A 23721-nucleotide genomic window follows, 5' to 3' on the forward strand; every position below is an offset into this window, starting at 1 on the left:
TTATGTAACCCACCTGGAAGTGCTTAACTGCATATATATGTATATATTTACAACAGATCGACTACCATCAGCATCTACACCGTCTAAGGGAGGAATCGCGGACAAGAACATTCACACTCAGTGCATTTCCCTGTAGCTCAGAATTTGCCAGCAATCAAGACAGAAACCAGGGCACGTGCCCCTTGACACAGAAATCATGTTACACACCACCAACACCAGTTATTCCTCAAACTTGGCAATCCAGAAAGGTGACATGTCAGTACAGAAGTGAGAGGGAATGCAAAAGTAGAGCTAGAAGCACTTCTTCTAAAAGGCAAACTGCTGGCGTGAACTCCCACAGCCCACGGTGCTAGAGGAGGCCACTTGGTGCCCAATCCTGGTCTGGCCAGGACATGGCAAGATGAGGCACTGACCCGAGGCCTGGTCTAGTAACTGCCTCCTCATCCCTTCCCAGGAGCTGCATGTCGGAGGAAAGAGGACAAACGGGTGAGGGCTCTCTAAGAGCCACCGCTGTGGAACCACGGCCCCAAACACACAAGCTAAAATCTGAGACAGTCCCTCTCAGGAAAGATAAAGCTCTTCATTCTCTGGACTCCGGAGGGCTTTTGGAACAGATGACAACTAAAGCAGGTGCCCATCTCAGAGTTCTGGAGGCAGTGTACCCACTCGAGGGAAACGGGACAGTTTCGATTCGCTCCCATGTCGTGATGCCTCAGGAGAGGCCAAGAGAAGAATGGTTGAATCCTTCCCAGACTTTCAGTAGCTCCCTGCCTTCTATGTCCCAAATTGCTAAAGAATCATCTCTGTACACAGTAAGCTTTGGGGAAAACGAAGCAGCCTCAGTTCCACAGAAGCGCACAGACGGCCAATTCAGAAACGGCAAAGTAGAAACAACTTAGAGGGACTAAGATGAACACAGGGAAAATACTCACAAGTTCACTTTGATATTGCACATCAGCGGCCCCATTTTTTTTTTTTTTTTGTCTAATCTCATAGCTAATCAGTTAATAATAAAACGAAGGGTACACTGGGATGTCAAATACAGGACACATTCCTGGAAATAGCTTATTCTTTATATTTCATGTCATCACTAAAAACACAAGAGCTCTACAGGCACGGCCAGCTTATTCACATAAACTCAAATGCACCAAATTTTAGCAAATGGCGAAAAAGATGGATGCCTTCAGATTCAACGGATGAAGCTACGAAAATTAGACCTCGAAAATCTCTTAAACTTCTATCTATTTACCCTAGTCATGCAGAAAGGAAGCAAAACGCACAGTTCACTGAAGATCCCAAGCACACTCATGGAGGTAAGCAGGGGGTGGGGGGCAGTTTGTCTGAGTCTGGGGGGAGAAGGAGGGGAGCGGGGTTTTAGTTTGGTGGTCTTCGTTGCTCCCCTGTCCACCCCCCCAGTCCTATTTCACCCCACATTATGTAATTAAAATCTACGATCAAACCGCCCAGAAGCTAGTCACACTGAACTTGGGAGAGGCACAATTCTTTTGTACACTGTTGACAAACAGCCCTGGAATCACAAGGTATACAGAGAAACATAAGTGAGCATTACAAGCACGAACAGGAACAGGTAAACAACCAGACAGAGGCGCTGACACTGCATAGGAAAAACACAGTCCAGTCAGCCTTGAAAAAACGCAGAAATGGCACCAGTGGGAGGGTCTGTTGCTCCCCTCCCCGCTTTCCTTTCTTCCCTTGTTTGTTTTTGGCTTAAAACTTCTGCTTTGAAAACTTAACTACCAATCACTTTAAGAAGCTTGGACTTGTTTTGGCCCTACTGCAATGCCATTACAGTCGAGAATATACTGTAAACAACCTTGGGGGGCTGGCCGCTGAGGTGGGGTCTTGCTCGAGTCCGGATCCTTAAGTGTTCCACTCTGGAAGACAAAAATGCAAAAGAGATACAAACAAAACTCCAAGCAGATTCCAAAGAGAAACCCTGTGGCTCTGTGGCAAGGCTGCAGAGGGATCTGGTGGGATCCAGCGGGATCTGGCCCAGGGGCTTCTGCTGTTCCGGAAACGCCTCAAAGGGACTCTCAGCCTCTGGGTTATTGCCGGGGCCCAAGTGTACGCAGTCTGGGGCTTAGAACCACTCTGACAGGGGTGTCTGACACCTCCTTACCCTCTTTTCATTTCACTCCCTTGTAGACACTCTTTCTAGAAGCTCTGAGACTTCCAACAGCATCTGGTTTCTTCTCTGGGGGCTACCCAAGGCCCAGCTCCCCTGGCACTCACAGGCCCAGCTTCCTGAGGAAGGATCAACACCAAACTCCCGAGAGTGGCTGGAGTGCCAGTGGGGGCTGCACCAGGTGGCTAGCCTAGACTTGGCTCACTTCTGTGGAGTTAACTCTGGGGTGGGATCAGCTCTGAGGCTGACTCTGGGGTCAGAGCCACTCTTTGGGCTGGGCTGGAACTCCCACAGGGAGGGACTTGAAGGAGGGGGCAGTCTTTTGTGTCCCAGGACCCTCCTTAACCAGAGGGAAGGAGTAAGATGTTAATGTTTGTAAAAGTGCTCAAGGCCAAGCTGTTTTTCCCTCTCAAACAGCATAATTGCATTTTACCCAACAACGTGGCTCTCCTCCCAGGCTTCCTCTCCTCCCAGCTGTGATTCTGATTATGCCCCAAGGGGATCAAAGATGCACGTGACTTCAGTTTGTCTAACATTTGTACCGAAGGCAGTGAGCATTTGGAGCTTGAATTTGGCAAGGGGGAAACGCTCTATGAAGCCTGGGGGCTGCCGAGTGTGCACATGGTGATGTCAAAGAGGGAGATTTGGGGGCTTCCCTGGTGGCGCAGTGGTTGAGAGTCCGCCTGCCGATGCAGGGGACACGGGTTCATGTCCCGGTCTGGGAGGATCCCACATGCCGCGGAGCGGCTGGGCCCGTGAGCCATGGCCGCTGAGCCTGCGCGTCCGGAGCCTGTGCTCCGCAACGGGAGAGGCCACAACAGTGAGAGGCCCGTGTACCGCAAAAAAAAAAAAAAAAAAAAAAGAGGGAGATTCGGAGGCAAGGCTGTGAGAGGCTCAGCGTGTCTTCAACACACCCCACTTCCTCTTTCACTGCTCCTCTCCCTTGTGACAGGCCCCCCCCAGCCCTACTCCCACATTAAAACTGTTCCCCATTCCCATGGGCCTCCGATCTGGCCTACAGGCCCGTTTTCAGCTCCACTACTGGGAGAGCAGAAGCGCTACCCTCTCCAGTATTATGGTCTGTTAATGACGGCACTGCCTAAAATTGTTCTACCAAGAGGATTTCAGATAGGAGGAGGCAGGGGGCCTTTGAAATGTCCTTGGTGCCACTGCATCAGAGGGTGCCCATTCTATCTACGACCCCGACCTCTCACAGATCACAGCAAGAACACCCACACTTCCTTTCCTTTCTTCCAAGGACTTTCATGGGATCCACGAGGTGGGTCTGAACCCCGGCAATGAAACACCCACACCCAATAAGGCAGCTAGAGCCCACACCATCCAGTCAGCAATCAAGACCCATCAGTTTTTCCTTCTTGGCATCTAAGATTCACCATCTCCTCTTGACCAACTCTGGTCAGGCCTGTATCATTTCCTGTTTAGACTACTAGAATAGTCTCTCAAATCTTTAGTCTCTTCTCCAATCGATGTTCTGGATACCTATTATCCTCTTAAACCCCTTCTCTAGTTGTATCAGTTTACTGCTCTAAATAATTTATAGCTAACACTATATAGTGCTGGGTAACATGATGGACAATTTTATGCAGTATTTCCCTTAAACCTCACAACAGCTCTACGAGGTATCAACATCCCTAATTTTTAGATAAGGAAACTGAGGGCCAACTAAGGCAGGTAATTTGCCCAGGGTCATACAGAGGCAACTGGCATGTGAGCCCAGGCAGTCTGACCTTCTCTTCCCATTGCCCACAGGACGACGTCCACAGTCTTCAGGCTGACACCAGAAACCTGCTTCAGCACGGGTGGACTGGCCCTTCTAGCCTCTCTCCCTCATGTGCTATGCCTACCTGACCCTTTACTGTTTATTCTCTAGTCTAGGCCACTCCAGTGTTTATGCTAAGTACCCTCCAGAAATACCTTTTCTCCTTTTCTACCAATCCAGCCCAACACATCCTGGAGGTCTAAGTCAAATTCTACCTCATCCATGAACTCTCTCCTCTGATTGTCCCTTTCAATTCTGATCTCCTCTCTGAAGTCCTATAATAGCCCTTAATAGACTGTCTTATTATCCTGAAGACTGGGATGATGCTTCTAGGGAGGCTGCCAGATCCTTGAGGGCGTGGGCTATGAGTCTTCATCTTCTCATGAATTCCTAACGATGACAGTGCCCATTTTTTTCCAAAGAAAAATTGGGATATATGGTCTGATATGGTAACTATTTAATGAAAAGGTAAAAATACTTAAAATTGGGAGTATTTCGGAAAATTTAAGACTATCGCCATTTTACCAATGTCATTGAGCACAGGACTGAGCACATAAGAGGTCCTTGATAAATGCTCATTAGCTAAATGACCATATGCAACAGCAGTGAAGTCCAAAACGGAGTAGAGCGGAAGTCTTTTCTGAGAAAAACGGTGTTAAACCATAGATGTTAAACCACACCGTATTAGATATCAACTCTGATTAGCAGCTCTGAAAATGCTCAGGTTAGTGAATTGAACATGAGGCCTGCTACATGTGCCTGCATATTAGGTGCAGAAGGGAAAGTCAAAACAAGTCTCAAAGCAGCAGAAATTGTTTCCTTTTCTTACATCAAGCCTGAGTAATCCAGTCATGGTAGGGATACTTCAGTCCCAAGACTTCTTTCCCATTGTGAGCTCTTCTTTCTTTTGGCCTGGCTGCCAATTGGAAGAGAAGTCTGCAGGATGGTGTTTGGTAATTAATGGGCGCACAGGATACCAGGGCTGCCTTTTTACCCAAGCTGGGTGCCAACCCCACCCAACACACACACACACACACACACACACACACACACACACACTGCTGTTGGGTCTCCAATAGTAAGTCTTTAAGATTGGGCAGCAGAGTGACTGAGGAATTTGGGCTTTGGGGTTAGGAAGACGGTGGGTTAAATCTAAATCTCCCACTTACTAGCTTTGTGACATCGGGCAAGTCATTTTCCCCCCTGCACCTGCCTTTCTTCAAATGGTTTCTATGATATAAAGTGAGGTTACCTATTTATCTACCTACTTACCTACCTACCTATCTATCTATTGAGACATCTATCGAGATATCTATAAGTACCTGTTCCTGGCAGGTGCTACAAAAGATATGACAAATGATGGTAATGGTGATGCTGATGGGGCCTTTTCCTCTGAAGCTTTGTTGCTTCTTAGGTCTCACTCTCATAATGGAATACCCCCTCATACAGTTTGTGCAGCCACTAGGGGCATTTGCCAGCCCCCTCCCCCAGGGCCTCACTTTGTACCACTGACAGCTGCCAATGATTCACCTCAGACACTGATCAAGAGTAGCTTAAGATGCTCTCCTCCCAGAGAATTGTTATTTTCAGAGATGGTTATGGAAGACCATAGGGCACAAGGGCAGAAGAAGGGCCAGTGGGCAAAAGCTCCAAAAGGTAGACTTTCACTTACAGGAAGAACTTCCTATAGTAAAAACAGTGGAAGAGGCTGTCTTGGGAGATGGGTATGTTCCTGCAGAGGCTAGAGAATTACCTGACAAAGATACAGTAGGGAATATTCCTTTATTGAATATGAAATAGATTAGATGAACACTACAGTTTATCTTCCAACTCTGAAAACCTATGAGTCCAGGAAAAACTTTAAAAATCCCACAGATTAAGCTCTGATGGGGAAACTCACAGCATGAGCTGATAGGGGTAGTCATACCATGAAGCCTGGTCCTGGCTCTCCTCAGCCTCAGAAATATACAAACGAGACACCCAAGGATGAACTGAGCCCAAAAGTTCCCTTCCAAAAGCTTCAGGGGAAGAGCTCCCAGAAACTTCCTTTGCACTGGAGCCTGGGAATGTGCCTTGGCCACCCCTGTCTGGCGCCTAGGGAGCTTCTCCTGCCCCCGCCCCCTGGAGCCTGTGGACTGAAGACTTCCCAGGGGTTATGGGAGCCAGGAGAGTCCCCCAGGACTGTCCCTTGCCAGGCTGAGACTCTCTGGCCCTGCCTACAAGCCTTCTGTCTGCTGGGGCTGGGGGCCTATTCCCTATGGGGTTTGGCTACCATGGAATCTGTCTCCAGTCACCAAGAGCCGCCTGGGATGCCACATTCCACAGAAGTCTGGCCACTCTGGCGTCACTGCCAAAGTCTGGCCTGTAGCCAGCCCACAGCAGGAACTCAGGGCCAGATTGAGCTGCAGCATTTCCCTCAGGAAGCTGAGTTGACTCAAACAGGTAAGAATGTGAGATCCGATGCTTGTGCCCAGCTGCACACAAAAAAGGAGAACAAATGGCTTTAGAGCTGCATAAGGAAAACCCCCAAACAACCCTGGGCTTAGAGAAAGACAACAGGCTCAGAGGGTGTCAGCTTGTAATGCTGCTGCCAAAAATGTGATGCAGCTGGAGGTGCATCAGTGTCCCAGCGAGGGGAGGTCACAGGTCCACTGCTCTTTTGGCTGATAAGCCTCACAAGAGAGCACTGTAATCATCAGTTCTGGGTACCTTTTTTAAAGTGGACACCAGTGGAATAAAATGGGTACATGGAGCAGACAGGATGGTGAGAAGTGTGAAATGACATCTTTCCTCATGGGACTTTGGGCAAGTTACTCAATCTCTGAGTCTCAGTTTCCCAAATGAGCCAAGTCTAAGGATTAAATGCCATAACTGGGGAAGCCTCCAGGACTGAATAGAAGATCAAGGTTAGTCAAATGTAAATCTGATCAAGGTCAAGGGCTGGTGTGGATAGTAGTGAGCCTCCTGGCATTAGTGTTTAAGCAGAGCCTGGACAAACTGTCAGAGATGCTGTGGATGGGCTCTTGCAGTCGCAGGCAGGCAACTTCTGCAGGCTCTTCTGGCTCTGGGCTTCCATGAAGCCCTTCATACACTTTTCGGTTCTTTAGGTGTCTGCGGTATGAGACAAGGCCTCCTTAGCTGTGGAGTCCTGAGCCCAGCGAGAACGCAGGGAGGTGTCCTGCAGGCACAGGCTTTGAGGGGAGTGTGCTGCTGCTCCCCACCCAAGCCGACTGGGCTCGGGTCCCGCTATGCTGAGGCCACTGGCCTTAGTGACCAGGGAAGCCAGGGAGAGGAGAGCAGGAGAGAGCTGGTGAAGCACGGGTGCCTCCAGGTTGGGAGGTCCAGCACGGGGCTGTATGAGGAGGAGGGCGAGGGTTCCCCCCACACAGCACAAGGGCCAGCTCTCTCCATTCTTACCATCTGTATGCTCTGGTGGAGCATCAAAAGGGCACAGGGCAGGTTACTGCAGAGCGTCCTTGGAACTGGGGACCAGAAGATCCAGCTCTCCTGCTTATGAGCTGTGTGACCTTGGACAAATCATTGGCATTCTCTTTGCTGATATGTAAAACAGAGTCAGAAATACCAGCTCAAACCGTCTCATGTAAAGGTTGTGAGGCTTAAAATAATGGCTGTGCTTTGTAAGTCATAAAGTGCCAGGTAAAGTAATGATATGAGCATCATTACTATTATTTGAATAATAGTTATCAATCCAAAGGAATGACGCTTTAATGGTAGGATTTCATGCATCAGTGGAGAAGATATTGTTGGGTGGTTTCCTGTCACCTGGTGCACAGTAGTTTAGGGTGGGCGGGGTAGGGTGTGGACTCTGGGCTAAGCTGTGCCGTGCCCTCTGTGTATCACTGACTTGTCCCAGCGAGGTCCCTGAAGATGCAGGAAAGTCACTTCAAAAGCAGTAAATGTCAGCTCTTGAGCTGACTGGAAAGGAAAGCACGGGTCTGGGCGAGAAACCAAGTCCACGGTTGAGGGTTTGTGGGGTTTTGCCAAAGGCACCTTTAATTTGCCATCCTGTGGCTTTCAGCAGACAAGGTGGGAGAGAGGAGCTCCTATCTAAGGTCCCAGCAGGCTGGAAAGCTGAGGAAGGAAAGACATTGACTCAACTCTTGAGAGCTGCTGGCCTGAGTCCAGCTGCCCCACCATGGAGGAAAGCCTGTGCTTGCTCAGCATATCTGAGACAGGAAATTGAGAAAGGGTCTCAGGGTCTGGCCCCAGGAAAGAGGCCAGGCCAAGCGCCTCGCCGGACACGCCACAGGGCTATTCTGATCAGCTCCCCAGGCCCCACTCCCCCGGTCCAGGACCCCAGGGGGAATGAGGCAGCGGGAAGGAATGTGGTCGGGAGGCTGTAGGTTCAGCCAGAGCAAAGGGGACAGCGTGTTTTCAGGCACCTTGGGACCTTTCTGGGATCACTCCTGCAGTCCCCAGTGCCCAGCTGCCTTCTTCTGAAAGGGTATAAAAGGCACCCAAGAATGAGCTCCTCCTCCTTTTGTGAGGGGAATTGCTGCTCCAAGGGCAGCACTCATCGGATTGGAGCCCTCCCATAATCAGTGATTTCCTAACGACACAAGAAATGTCCTGTGGGGCGGTCCAAGAGACCTATGGGGACCCAGAGGGCCAGGTCACCCGAGGTCAGAATGTCAGCTACAAGTGATTAAAGATGTCCCTTAAAAGTTAAGACAGCCCCAAAATAGTCAGTTTCCCTGAATAGTCTGTTAAGGGACCTGGTCACTAGTGACTTTATCTGAACCTGCCTCAAATCTCACATTTTCAGCTTATACTCACAGGGGAACAAATTCCCTAAAGCAGTCCAGCTGTGGGAAGCAGGAAGGCCTTTCTTTGAAATTTACTTCTTCTAAACTGAATGAAGCCCTCTTAGTCCCGTGTTTGGGATCTGAGTTGTGTTTCCTCCTTAACTGCATGGCCCTTTAGACTCCAATGAAACCCCTTCTCAATCTTGGTCTCCTGGTACTCAAGAGACTTCATCTTTATGAGCTCTTTGTAGCTTGAAAGACCTGGCTGGAAAGGTTTTTGAGTATGTCTTTAGACCAGAGAGCCAGTGAAAAAGGACTTGCATAATGCCCCGGCAGAGGCCAGAGGTTATCAGGCCTCAGTCCTTCAATTCGGAACACTCATCACTGCCTTTCCCAGGTCTGTGGCTAGCACACGGCCTGGATCACAGCATCTTAGATCTGGAAGGAGATTTTTAAAAGCTGCCTGTTCCAACAGCCCTAGCCCCCAGCCCAGCATTTCACAATGTGCTGACAAGTGGCTTGGACATCAGCAGTGACGCGGCAGCCACATACCGCTTTCCCGAGCAGCCATTTCCTCTCTTAGCATCAGAGACTTTACTCACGTCTTCCAGTAGGTTTGCCTTTGGCACCAGTTCTGCCCCATGACAGCTGCTGGAGAGCTGAAGATACTGAGTCATGGGCTCCTTGAGACTACTGCTGCTTCACGACAGCCCCTTTAACTTTTACTCATAGAACAGATCTGCCAAATGCCTCAACCTCTAGGTCTCTCTCCTCTGAGCACTGTCCAGTTAGAGTTCGTCCTTGTTATGCTGTGACCCTCAGACTGGAAGCAACATTGGAGGTGTGCTCTGATCAGCTCAGGATCGGGGAGGAGTCTCATCTTCCTCCTGGACACATTATGTGTATTAATGTTTCCAAAGGCTGAATCTTAGAATCACTCCTCATGGGTCTAACCCATAGCCAAATAGAAAGCCAATGGTGTCTGAAATCCCTTCATTAGCAATTCAGCCCTTTGGCTCTGGAAGATTTTACAGGAAAATAAAAAGGGAGCCATGTAATGGGAAATGAAAACAGACTAGCCGCATGAAGAGCCCTAGGACACCACCTCTGCCGGCATGACCTGAAAGCTCTGTCCACCTGCAGTTCTCTCCCTGGTTCCCCCGAGTCTCAGAAGTAGCACCTCTCCAGAGCCCCAGGATGTAAGGCCCAGCTCAGATTCCAGATGACAGACCCCAGGATCAGTGAGTGTGACGGAGACGGGAGAGCAGGCCTACAGGGAGGAGGTTCTGTAGGTAAATAGCCTAGAGGCTTTGGCCACCACTGGCCACCAGGTGTCACTGCCACCTTGAGAACAGTATCCCTAAGGCACTCCAGAGTAGAGGGTCCTTTGCCGTGGCCAACTCTCAGGGCAGCCCTAAAGCCGGCAGGCCAGCCAGGCTGAGGCCAAGCAGTCATCAGCCAGAGAAGGCTTTGCCACTCACCCCCTCCCTGCTCGTAGAGACTTAGCGCCTCTTACACCCTCAGAACTGGGCATAGCAGGTGGCCTGGGCCCAGCCCCATGACTTTGCTCTCTGTTTTCTATAATTAAGCCACTTTGGTCTAGGCGGTTGGCTGACAACAAGAGAAGGGAGGCCCTCTGCTCACCTCCCCTGTCCCTAACCTCCTTTAGGCTCTCTTTTAGAGTCAAAGAAATGAAAGCTTTAATGGGGGAGCTGTAGGCAAGGATAGAGAGGGAGAAAGAGAGAAAGGTAGACAAATGGCTAGTCGTAAGTCTGTCCTGGTCTTGACCTAGAATACTGGGCAAGAAGCAGCATCTAGGGCTTGTGACTCAGGCCAGAAGCTCTCGCAGCCTGAGCTGCCAGAGCCACAGAAGAAAAAGGCCAGCAAGAGGGGCCTGACCGTGAGGTGTGGAACGTGAGTTAGTGGCAGCACTGAGGGCTCAGCTCGCCATTCAAAGTCCTGGTGGGGACCTAGGTGGCAGGCTCTGGTTTACATCTCTTCCATTTGCACTCTACTAAAATTGTTCATAGAATCCCGACACCAACTCCAATATGCTGCTAGGGCTGTTAAAGACACTTATTCCAACCGGGAGCTCGTCCAACAAATATGTATTGCAATGGCAGATCAAGGGAGGGGTAGGTGGGAGTGGTTTATCACTGTTGTTTATACAGAATTGCTGTCACGTGGTGATAATAAAAAGCAGACAGATTAGTTTTGTTATTGTTGTTCAACTTTCCTACCCACGATTGACTGTACCCGGGCAGACCATGCCCCCACCCCTCCTTAGTGTACCCAGGGTACACATCCAGTGGCTGCCAGGGGCTGGCTACTCTGCCAGACCTGAGGGACACAGCAGTGAACAAGCCCTACTCTTGAGGCACCGACATTCTAGTGGAAGAGACAAAGAAACACAGATGAGAATGATTGTAGCTGATAGCAAGTGATGTGCAGAAAATTAAAAAAGGGAGGGGTGGTAGCCAGTGACTAGGTGGCAACTTTGGATTGGAGGGTTTAGGAAATATGTTATACAACCATGAAAGAGGCAGCCATGCAAAAATACAGGAAGACCACCTCAGAGAGAAGACACAGCTAATGCAAAGGCCCTTACCAGCATGGCGAGGGCACAGTGAGCTAGGATGGTATGAGGGCACTGCATTTATCACTGTGGCCCTAAGTCTATTAACTAATTTTAAGCACATACTTTGGGGTAGGCCTGTGCTAGTCAGTGAAAACACAGACAAATAAGGCTTGAAAGTATTTGAGAGACATTTGCTAAATTAATTTAATTATGTATGTAGTAAAGAATTTGGTCTTGCCCAAAGACAGATCTGGCCTTTACTCACACCCCCCTCCCCCCTTGGAAAGTAGCCTCTAAACTCTTGGAATTTCCTGAGTGACAGGAGTGTCTCTGTTATTCAAGGTGGGGGCCCCTCAGCCCACCTGATGGTGCATGATAATGAGGTGACTCATGGTGGGCCCCTCAGGCCCCTTGGTATTAGACTGACCTCCAGGGAGGGGAAAGTTGGAGACTGAGTTCAAGGAGGTGATCAATCAAGGAAGCCTACAAAATGAAACCCCAACAAAAACTCTGAACACTGAAATTCAGGTGAGCTTCCCTGGTTGGCAACACTCCATGTGCCTTATCACATACGGATGCCAGAGGATAATGCATCCTAAGGACAAAAGCAGTTTTGTGTTTGGAACCCTCCCAGACTCTGCCTTATGCATCCTTCTTTCACTTATTTTTGACCTGTATCCTTTCCCGTAATACACCTGTGAGTATAATAGCTGTCAGGAAGTTCTGTGAGTCCTTCCAGAGAATTACTGAACCCGAGGGTGGTTTGGGGAACTATCTGAACTTCCTGCTGCTGTGAGGAGTGAGGGTAGTCTTGTGGAGGACTTAAGGGCCTTTAGACTTTGCAGCTGGGCTGACTCCAGGTTTCATGTGACCTTAGAATTGAAAGGGATCTGAAGATCATCTAATCCAATTCCATTTTATAGGTGAGGAAACAGGTCTAGAGATGGGAACGGACTTACCCACAGTCACGTAACGTCACGGCAGAGTGGGACTAGCCCCTGAGTGTCTTGATTCCCAGCGTGGTGTGCTTTCCACAGTTTTACAGTTTCTGTTGTAACTTCAAATGTGAGGCTCAGCAGAGAAAAACTTACCCTGAAGCCAGACTGGCTTTGCTACAAGGAAGTTTTGCAGGTGTGCCTATATTTAGGGAAGCTCATTCCCTACCAGGTTTCCTGCCTTGACTCTGACATATTTCTCTTTAAAATATTTAAGCTGAAATATGTAATGTTTACAAAGTAAGGGACTTATATGAAAGAAGAATCAATGCTTTCATTGGGTGAAAACACATTTTTTGGTAAATTCTTTCTTTTTTATTGAACTTCTATCATTTTCATATAATCTAAATTTTATAGTTAGAAGAGATCTTAGCGATTTTTTTTGGTTCAACCCTTCATTATACACGCAAAGATGCTGGGGCAGAGAAATAGAAAGAAATCTACCAAGCTGACCTGGTGAGTCAGTGGCAAGGACAGGCTGAAATCAGGTCTCCTGACTCTCAGCGTAGCCTTCATTCAAGTCAGGATGATTTCCCTTTAGCAGGCCAAGACAGTGTTGCACACATTTATAAAAGTACTTAAGCAACCCTCACAGAATCCCAAAGCAGCTTATTTTTGCTTATCTTGCCTGGGCAGCATCAGGCTCTCTTACTCTGTCATAAATTCTTTAAGCAGCTACCAGATAGTCTCTGTATTTCTCAGTGGGTAATGGGGGAAGGGGGCTCTTGTCACTCTTCCTCTAGAGCAGGAATGAACATCAATCTGCCAATCCCATCACTGAGACAGTGTGGACTAAAAGGCAAGACTAGGACTCAAACACCTTGATTCCATCAGATTTACAAAATCATAAAATCTACTGCGGGCCTCATATTATTTTAACCGGGAAAATCTTTTTATCACCTCTAGTTAAGTACAATATTCAAATAATGGCCTTGTTTCTCTAACAAGCAACTAAGGTGTGTTCTCCTAATTACCCTACCTAATTATCTAGTGACTACATTCCTGAAGCACAGGAACAGATTCTTGCACTTGGTCAGAGGCCCCCAGAGTGTGAGCCACCTATAGAAGGTGTGAAACAAACACAAGAGCTAATCTATGGTAACATCCCGCCACATAGGGCCACTCTCAACTTGGATACCCAAAGACAGCACAGATGTTTCTATGTTTCTATGCTATGATTCTGTGATGTTCAAATGATGAGAAGATAAATGTGGGCTAATTTGCTTCTATACTAAATAATCCAGACTATTTTATCTTGTGTTTTTTTTTTTTTGCCCTCTCCCCCTCCTTTTCTTCTTTCTTACTGAAAGATTTCAAGAATCCAATTACTTGGCTCCTGATGGCACTATAATCCCAGCACTGATCTTTAGAAAAGGGAGCGATGATCTCAAAGCCTAAGGCTGTAGGGAACCCACACCCAGAGGCTGCTTACGTAACAACACAGGTAGCCTTTCCTGAGCATTTACCATGTGCTATGCCATGTGTTAGGTTCTTCACTTCATCTGATCCTTGTAACAGCCCTAGAAAATAAGGGCTGTTTTTAGATCTCTCCTGAGCCACAGATACGGTCCTCGTTCAAGGTCACAAAGCTAGTAAATGGAGGGTCCAGGATTCAAATTTGGACAGTTCCTGCTTCAAAACCCACATTCTGAATCACTATTCTATTCCACCTCCCTAACTGAAGTAGGATCTCGAAAGCAAGATTGCCGAGAGATTTTCATTATAAGGGATAAAACCTGAGCCCTGGAAAGGGTAGTAACTTCCCCCCCGAGTCACACAGCTGTTTAGGGGAAGAGCTAGTCTAGGACTCAGTTCTTGGATTCATTGTCCCAAGTTCTTACTACTCTATTATACGGTGGAGAGAAGAGTTTGGCGATATTTTTTAAAAATGAGCTACCTCCTAGATGACTGTCTTTAGCCCACTCTAGTGCCACAGGGCCTGAGGTTTCACAAACACCTCAGTGTGGATTTCCCACTAGACCTGCAGCTAGACTGCCCGGAGTCACACACCACAGTCAACTGGAGAAAGCGGCCTCGTCTCCCTCAGGAAGGAAAGCAGAACTCGAATATGAGTTTTACCTTGTCACTCTCGCTCAGAAGGAGGGACCTGACTCTCCCCTCTCTCCAGACCAAGAGATTTGTCAGAATCACCCTTCTTTCTCTACAAATGCGGCAGACCTCTCAGGCAGTGAACAAGTAATGAGAGATCTGATCCAGTCCTTCCTCAGATACCTCCCAGTTTAAAAGTCCCAGGGGAAACAGGTTCTAGTTCCCTGGAGTCTTCAAGTTCAGAGGGAAGGGAGCCAGTACTCCATCTCTGGACGGTTCTATAGCTGATCCTGCAGCTTGCTAATGAGAAGGTTTCTATAAGGGGTGGCAGAAGATAATCAGGTGTCCAAAGGGGAGGGAAGGGAAAGAGAGGGAGAAGGAAAAGACTACACAGAGCCCATGCAGGCCTATAGGTGTGTGACCTCTGCTCCATCCTAGAACCACCAGTCCAGAGCAGTGGGCTTGGCAATGGTTCTTGGCTCTCCTCTGTCTCTTCCCTGCTTACCTGTGGCTGCTGAGTGGTTAAGGGTCTCTGAGGAGACAGGATAGGGGTCCTGGACAGCAGCTGGTTCATCTTGCTGATGACCAGTTCGGTGATGAGCTGTCTGTCCTCCACTTGGTGTTCCCCAATCAGCGGCATACTACAGTCCATGACCTGGTGGAGGAAGTGGCCCAGATTAGGAAAGGGCCTGGAAACATCCAAGGCCTGGTACAGTCGTTCAGAATGAGCAGGACTTAAGCCAGCAGAGAGAGGTTGGGGTGAAGTTGGTGCTTTTTTCTTCGGCTGGAAGCATGTTCCTTTGCATATATTGGCCTTTATCCCCTTCTCCTGCAAGCCTTTGCCTTGGGCCTCCCCCAGACTTCACCCATGCCAAGGCTCAGTGAGACTTCAGTCTGGTGGCTGAAGGTAGTGGGGAGAAAGAGAGAGCAAGGAGAGAGGATGCCTTCTCTTTTCACCACCAATCCAATTTTTCCTGTACCTCAAGGTCCAGATCAATGTTGCTCCTTTAGGGAGTGTCTGCTTGCCCAGGATCATAGACTCTGTAGTCCAACTCTCTCATTCACGGATAAGAAAACTGAGACCCACCGAGAGGTGGAAGGTATGACCATCCAGAAGTTACATGCCTAGCAGACCATGGAGTAGATGACGAAGCCCACTTTGGGCTCCTGAAATGAATCCTCTGCAAATACCACCAATTCTTGGCAAGGAGCCTCTCCTGCTCCTGGGAAGACTGGACGGGAATGTGTGTGAAAGACCATATGGCCACTGACTCTCCCTTTAATACACGAAAAGAGTCAGCAAAATTGTGCCAGAGGCTCAGGCTGAGTCAAGTGTCTCAAGGCTCAGAGAAGGGCTAAGAAGAATCTCCTGCACCCAGGAGACCTGAGTTCTAGTCCAGGCTGAGACACCAATTCACTATGTAGCCTTAGGCACATGTTCATGGCATTAGGCCTCAGATGTCTCACTGGCAAAATGAGCAGACTGGACCAAATGATTCCCAAGACCAGCTTCCTGAGACCAAGAATGGCAAAACCACTAAAGTCTTCCCAGAGGAGTGGCAGGCTAGGACCCAGGAACCCAAGTCTGGCATCTCTTACCAATGGTGTGGGTCAGCCTAGCTGGTTAGAAATAATATCTCCCACTGGCAGGTGTGTTTTTGCTATGCATACCCCCTGTCATCTGGAAACCTTCCCAGGGCTCAGAAGACTCTAACATAAATGCAGTCTGTGCTGCCCATGTAAGTCTCAAGCTAAAAGCCTGGCCTCCAGCCTGGGGGATTGTCTCTTACTGAGATACTGTGTGGGCCAGACTCACCTCAAAAATGTAGTCTTTCCCATCTTTGCCATGTACAGCTTTGACAGCACAGATGTCCAGGCCACCAAACATCTCAGAGCAGGTGTCCACCCACAGCTTGTACCTGGAGGGGAGGGGAAGTTGTCCCGAGGCTGGGGCATTAGTCCCATGCTCTCCTTGCTGTCTCTACCTCTCCCAGCCCCCACCCCATCCCTCCCGCCCTCCACCCCCATCAAATACACTGCCTTGTCTACAGGGCCCTCCTGCTTTGCTTTCCAGATCCTACCTGCCTTCCCAAGCTCAGGACAGGTCTCACCTACTCCAGGTGGCCTTGCTTGGTCATGCCAGCCCACAGTAACTCCTCCTTTCCTGGACCTTCTATGGCATGTCCGGTCTTTATCTCCACAATTCAGCACATAACCCATTCCTGCCTGATCTTGTTAACTGGGTGCTTGGGCCTTTGTGTTCCATCTGTCTGGCCTGATCAGAGGCTCCCTTTGGGCAGGGCTCATTTCTTACACCTCCTCATCTAGGGCCGCCTCCCCTTACTTACCTGTCTGACATGGCGATCTGCTCCAGCATTGCAGAGCCAGTGTTTGTCTTCCAGTTCCCTGAGATCGACGTCCTCCTACAACAAGGTCCCGCCAGGACAGGACAGACAGTGAGCCGGGCCAGCAAGAGGAGGGCTCACCACCACTTTTCCCACCTGCTTCTCCCGCAGAGAGCCGGGGGCCTGTCTGCTGAGCCTAGAGCCAGGCTGCCTCCACCAACCCGGGCCTGCAATGCCCTCCTCCTTTCTACAAGAGCCCCACCCAGACTGCTCTGGCTCCACGGAGCCTTCCCTGATCCTTTCAACCAGATGAGCACTTGCTCTCTTTAGAACACCTAGAGGACTTTGCCTGCACCTCACTTAAAATCCTGCGTCTACTTTTTACTTTAGTTATTTGAGCTAAGTCTTCTGTCCACAAGTCCATTAATCACTTGAGGGTATATATTTTGTCTTGTATTCCCAGTAGGCTACCCACTTGGTATCTCGGCTGAGTTGGTGTATACAAACTGAATTCTATTGATCCTGGAAACACCCTCAGGGTTCCTGTGAATAGCTCCCCATGGCTTCCTTACTAGCTCACTTATTCATTCAGTAGTTACTTTTGAGGGCCTACAGTATCAGCAACATGGCTCTGGACAAGTCATTTAACCTCTTCAGGCTTGAGCTGCCTCATCCATCACGTGGAGCTGCTGGAATCGAGTCCCCAACCCCTTCCCTTCCGTGCCCTCTGCACCCTCCCTCCAAGAGCATGTGTTATAGGCAACTAGTCTTGGACTAAATAGGAGGCAGGTGACCTGGTTTCTGGTTCTGCATTTGCTCTTGACTGGCTGGATGACCTTGGGTGAATCACTTCACCTCTCTGCACCTCCCTTATCCCTATGTAAACACAGGGTTGTCATGAGGACCAACTGATACAGTTTTAAATAAACTGTAAAATACCAAAAATATGGCTTTTAAATTATTAGTCTTCACTCAGACATAGTCAAGAGGAAGGGGATGGCCTAGGGGACAGAAAAGCCCTGCTCAACTACTGACAGAGCCCTTCACCTGCTGTCCTTATCACTCACTATGACTGAAGACTGGATGATGTGCTTCTCTGCTCAGCAGTTCTCAGGAGTATTCTCGCAGAGATCTGATTTCAGACACTGAGAAACCGAGACACACGGCTGGTACTTCAGAGCCCTGAGCCAGCCCAGTGAGCCGACCGATATGGCAGTAACAGCTCCTCACATCTGTATAGCACTGACTACCTTCCAAGGTTCTTCCTTCCCAAATCCCTTGCCAGAGCCTCACTGCAACTGCCCTGTTGTGAGTAGGCTGCGATTCCTGCCCCCACTTTACAGACAAGGAGATGAAGACGCAGAAAGGTTAGATGACTTGTCCAGCATTGTATATCTAGTCAAAGTAGATACAAGATAATGACTCAGGACTCTTGGTTCCTTCATTGTGCTGCGCTTTTACCTACACCCCACTACCTAGTTCAGAAAAGACAAACAACTGACAGTTGAGTGGCTTGCAAAATATGAACAGAAACACAAAGACAGATCATAGTAAAAATAATGCTGTCTTCCTAACACTGGTGGTTCACAGGTGTGTTCCTGTGGCGAGGCTGGACTCCTCAAGGACAGGGGCAGAGAGTCCCTCACTTCCATGTCCCCAGCACAAGGCCACGGTACATAATAGGGTCTCAGAAACTTTAAGTAATAATAATGTTCCTTATACTTTACACTTTTCTCTAACAACAGGATGCAGGGCACAGATCCATGCAGGCTACCTGGGGCACATGGGAGCAGAAGGGAAACTGAGAAGCCATTTAGGGAGACTCGCAGGTCATCCGACCTCCACAGAGGGACCCACATTACTGCCTACTGACAGCAGAGCAGGAGCGGCGCATTCTTTCCACCAACCGTGGCTGCCTCTAGGTCTCTAGGGTGAGGGCTGGGGGAGGAGGGAAGAATCTCAAACCTTATCTTGACTATTGCCAAGTCAGTTCCTTCTTCTGAGAGCAAGAGAATGGCCAAAAGTTTGGGGAAGAGGAGCTGAGAGGGCCTAAACATTCCCCCAAATAACTGACGGTCCCTTGCAAATAAAAAAGTAAGTAAATGGTCATCATCAAAAAATCTACAAACAATAAATGCTGGAGAGGGTGTGGAGAAAAGGGAACCCTCTTGCATTGTTGGTGGGAATGTAAATTGATACAGCCACTATGGAGAATAGTATGGAGGTTCTTTAAAAAACTAAAAATAGAACTACCAGATGACCCAGCAACCACACTACTAGGCATATACCCTGAGAAAACCATAATTCAAAAAGAGTCATGTACCACAATGTTCACTGCAGCTCTATTTACAATAGCCAGGACATGGAAGCAACCTAAATGTCCATGGACAGATGAATGGATAAAGAAGATGTGGCACATATATACAATGGAACATGTACTCAGCCATAAAAAGAAACAAAATTGAGTTATTTGTAGTGAGGTGGATGGACCTACAGTCTGTCATACAGAGTGAAGTCAGAAAGAGAAAAACAAATACTGTATGCTAACACATATATATGAAATCTAAAAAAAAAAAAAAGGTTCTGAAGAACCTAGGGGCAGGACAGGAATAAAGACGCAGACATAGAGAATGGACTTGAGGATATGGGGAGGGGGAAGGGTAAGCTGGGATGAAGTGAGAGAGTGGCATGGACATATATACACTACCAAATGTAAAACAGATAGCTAGTGGGAAGCAGCCGCATAGCACAGGGAGATCAGCTCTGTGCTTTGTGACCACCTAGAGGGGTGGGATAGGGAGGGTGGGAGGGAGACGCAAGAGGAGGAGGATATGGGGAAGTGTATGCATATGACTGATTCACTTTGCTGTGCAACAGAAACTAACACAGTATTGTGAAGCAATTATACTCCAATAAAGATTTACTAAAAAAAAAAAATTATAAACTTAAAAATAGTAGGAATCGGGTGAATAAAGGTAAAAAAGATTCTGTGCTTCAGTTCTTCACAAGGGCTCTTCCCTGCATACTTATTGGGGGCCTACTACACGCCTGCTACTGTACAAGGAAGCAGGGCCACAGAGATGACTCCGGTTCTGCCTAGAGAGCTCAGAGGAGCGTGGTACAAATACCCAATGTGTGAAAAGCGCTCAGCTAGAGGTGTGCAAAGGGTTACAAGAAGGGAGTGCAGGGAAGGGACTCCTAACTAACTCCAGGGGTGGGGAGTATATGCACTAAAAGGAAAGATGAGGGAAGAAAAATGAAAATAGATGGTGAGAGAGGGATGCTGCTCAACCCTGACATCTGCTCAAGTCCTGAGTGGCAAAGATCAAATTCATATATTGTAATGTTCTCTCTTTGTAAAGAAAAACACTACCTTAACATTTTTTACAGTGTGAAGTTAATATTTCCAAAATTGGACTTGTAAGCCATTTGCATTCTTATGTATTTTATGGAAGATCAGGTAGTCTTGAAATCTTTTCTTTTTCTAAATTGTACTGGAGGAAACGTTTACCTTTCCATTCTGGCAAATGGACAGTTACATGGAGAAGTCATCTATTCTCATAACCACTAGGCTTTTAATGTTCTTTAGTGTTTGCAGGGCTATATCGTTACGTCAGGAGTTTCTTAACTTTTTCTGTGCTCTGGCTGCCTAGTGAAGCCTATGGATTCCTTTCAATGTGTAAAATATGTAAGACGTGTGAATGTAAAATAAACCACACAGGACAACAAAGGAACTCAATTATTTAAAAGAATTTACCAAAAGAGTTATCAAAAAAAAATAAACAAATCTCAGATCAGTAAAAAATATGTTTCTTCGTAAATAACAAATGTATTCACAGGTGTGAATGCAGTGGCAAGTCTAACTACCATGATTCTTAAATAGTGATAAAAGTAACTGGTATTCAGAGATATCTGTCACAGGTGTATGTGTACAAAAACCTCTGTGATGACCATTAGTGACAAATCACGTGTGCTGCTGCTGATACTCTAGTCTGTTCATAACTGAGGAGAATGTCAGATTCCACTTAGAGGCTAAATGAAAACAAATACTCATTTTATTTCTCTCTTAGTTCAGGAACCCTTCCTCTGCCTTGAAAGGAAGCCAGGCTAAGACTCCCTTGACTTGAATGGCGCCCGCTCTCTGTTCTCTGCCTTGTGGGCCAGAGGAGGCTAAACTGAGAGGTGGCTACTACCTGGTGGCCGAGAGTCTCCCCAGAGCTGAGGAGACAGCGAAGAGCATCTGTGGGGACCCCACCCCCACTCACATGTAAGCCTTGTAGTTGTTGCCTATCTTCTGGACCCGGATGTCATACTTGGCGTCAATGAAAGGCTCTGCTGTGGCGTAGGTCTGGGTGAGGGCCACCACGCTGGCAATGTCCTGGAAATCGTAGTGGTTTTCCACTCTGACCTAATGTTGGAGGAAGGCAGAGAGGGAGAAAGGGACACACACACACACATTGAGAGTCACAAGAGCCCTGAGCCCCCAAACCCATCAAGATGTTTCCATCCAGATGCAGACCTGAGAGCCACATCTCCCTAGGAAGTCCCTACTCTTTTTTTTTTTGCGGTACGCGGGCCTCTCACTGTTGTGGCCTCTCCCGCTGCGGAGCACAGGCTCCGGACGCGCAGGCTCAGCGGCCATGGCTCACGGGCCCAGCCACTCTGCGGCATGTGAGATCCTCCCAGACCGGGGCATGAACCCGTGTCCCCTGCATCGGCAGGCGGACTCTCAACCACTGCGCCACCAGGGAAGCCCCAGAAGTCCCTACTCTTGAGCTTCCCTTCCCAGGGCTCAGGAGTCACATTTGTTGCAAAGAACACAGGGACCAGTCAGGTGGCCTGCACTCTGCTTGCTGCAAGAGGACCGTTTGCGTAACACTCACGACTTCAGAGGGGCCAAATGGTCTTCTCCTTGAAAAGAAGTCATCAGCAACAGAGGCAGAAGAACAGTCTACAACCAGGCTCTCTGAAAAGTGCCCTTCTTGGCCTCAACCCCAGAGCACAGCAGCCCCAGCCTTACCTTGCCCATGCCCGAGTGAGCATGGCCGATCTTCACCACCACAGGGAACGTGGGCAGAGTCAGCTGAAAGCAGAGGAGAAAGGAATGAATTGGTCAGAGTGTACGTGTGGAATCTTACAAATATTTTTCTGGGAACACCCTTGGAAGGGCTCTTTAAAGAACTAGTGCAACCTACTTGCCTCACAAATTAAAAAACTGAGGCCCATAGGGTGACAGTGACTTGCTTAAGGTCACAGCATATTAGTAGCAGAACCATAAGGACCCTGCTCTCCGACTTGGTACTCTCTACATCTTTAAAACTTATCGCTTCATCCTTCATGTGTCCAGCTTTCCTGTACTGAACCTGGCTTTTCTCCCCTCTTTCACACTCCCTTCCTTGCTCACCAACACCCCAAACTCACCACCAAACACAGCTTACTTAGTATGCGGAGGCCCATTTCTGCCCAGCTTGGGGTTTGGAAGAGAGCTGACATAAGAATTCAACACGTTTATCACTCAAAAGAGATCCTTAAGAGAGTAAACATTACCTTGAGGTAGCCGTATTTTAACAGAGGAACTATGAAAACTTAAAAGAAGAAGAACTACCCCCCAAAGGCAGGATTTCAAGCTGTTACAAAATGGTGATGGAAGAAATAACATGGTGGAGGGGGAAAAGTGCTGGACTAGACGTCAGGAGACTTGCATCCCAGTCTCTCTGCAAGTCCCTTTACCTCCCTGGGCCTCAGCCTCCACACGTGCCAAGTGAAGAGACTGGACTGGATGCTTTCGAGATCCCGTGCAATAACACATCAGACTCTATCTTGGTCGGGTGTTGCATGAAGAACCAACCTGGACACCAAATCTCATCCTTCTCAGTCAGGCCTCAGCTCTCTTTCAGTTTCCTTTTCAAACATCACCACCACAGCAAGATGAAAACATGTCTTTCAAAGGAAATAATGTTGACTCTGAGAAAAGTCAGATTCCCATGGGAATCCTGAATGTGACCAGATACTGGGAGTACCTGACCTGAGGATTTCAGTATTCCTGGCTGAGGCCAGTTGAGACTGGGGTAAAATCATGTAGTTCAATCCTAATTTACGGAGAAGGAAGTGAGGCTCAGAGAGGCAGAGGTTGCCAAGCTACCTAGTGACAGAATCAGTACCCAGCCTGCTACCTCCTGGTGGAACACTGTGTGGAAACATCCTATGACAGTAATCCCATGGGTTTCTTTCTGTTTGGAGGCTCGGAGCACTATGCCCTCTGTCAAACAGTGGACAGGCCTCCAGTCCGTGGCCCCAAGTGCCTTGCTTCTTTGTTTTCTAAGCTGCCCCACCCTCTATAACAAGATGTAGTCAGTCTCTCAGCTGAGTAGGGGCCTGAGATAGGAACCAGGGTGGCCTAGAGTCTGGAGAGAGCTTTGAGAACCCAGGTTTGCCCTAAGTGATGGGCTACCCTGTGCTTTGAGCCCCCAGCAAGAGCGCTGTCTTCAGACATCTGCAGAGTCTGAGCTCTGGGCACGGGAAAGGGTTTCTAAAGCAGTGGCTGCTTTCTCGGACATCTCTCCCCACCCCCCAGCTGACAGAGCCAAGACACACACACCCCCCAACTTTCTCTGTCCTATTCCATTACTGTTTGCTGTTGCTTTGGAGCCTCATAAATAGGGCATTGAAAACACTTCCTGCAGCTGAAAGAAGCCCTGAGTAGCTTGTCTCATTCCCAGCGTGCAGCTCAGCAAGAGATCCGTCCTTCTCTGTCACTGTCTCTTTTGCCTGTTGTAATTCCGTCTGCCTCTCTCTGACTCCGCCTGTCTCTTTCTGTTTGTGCCTCTCTACACCCTTGTCCTTTCTGCCTGAATCACAGTCGCTTGGTCTCTGAGTCCCGGTGCATTTGTCTTTGCTGCCCTGTCTCTCGGTCCTTACAGCATCCCCTTTCCCACCCCCCCTCTACTTCCAGAAGGCTCAGGCAAGGAAATAGAGGCTAGAGGCTCTCCTGGCTTCCCTCTTCATCTTGCTGAGCCTGCCACTGAGCCCGCCGGCCAGGAGGGCCGCTGGTCCCGCAGCCGC

The 23721-nt window shown here is 48.5% G+C and overlaps 1 protein-coding gene across 1 annotated transcript in view; it reads right to left on the bottom strand.

Moving 5' to 3' along the window:
* The window catches only part of SYN2 (synapsin II), a gene marked incomplete at both ends in the record, with an annotated part of 163144 nt that overhangs the window by 4968 nt on the left and 134455 nt on the right, over positions 1-23721 (bottom strand). The window contains 6 exons of the mRNA XM_079712054.1: positions 1835-1895; positions 14820-14969; positions 16131-16233; positions 16663-16737; positions 20925-21067; positions 21680-21742. Of these exons, the coding sequence (XP_079568180.1) occupies positions 1835-1895; positions 14820-14969; positions 16131-16233; positions 16663-16737; positions 20925-21067; positions 21680-21742 (595 nt within the window). The remainder of the gene's footprint in view (positions 1-1834; positions 1896-14819; positions 14970-16130; positions 16234-16662; positions 16738-20924; positions 21068-21679; positions 21743-23721) is intronic.

The sequence above is a fragment of the Hyperoodon ampullatus genome (assembly GCF_949752795.1).
Source record: "Hyperoodon ampullatus genome assembly, chromosome: 10".
NCBI classification, from domain to species: domain Eukaryota; kingdom Metazoa; phylum Chordata; class Mammalia; order Artiodactyla; family Ziphiidae; genus Hyperoodon; species Hyperoodon ampullatus.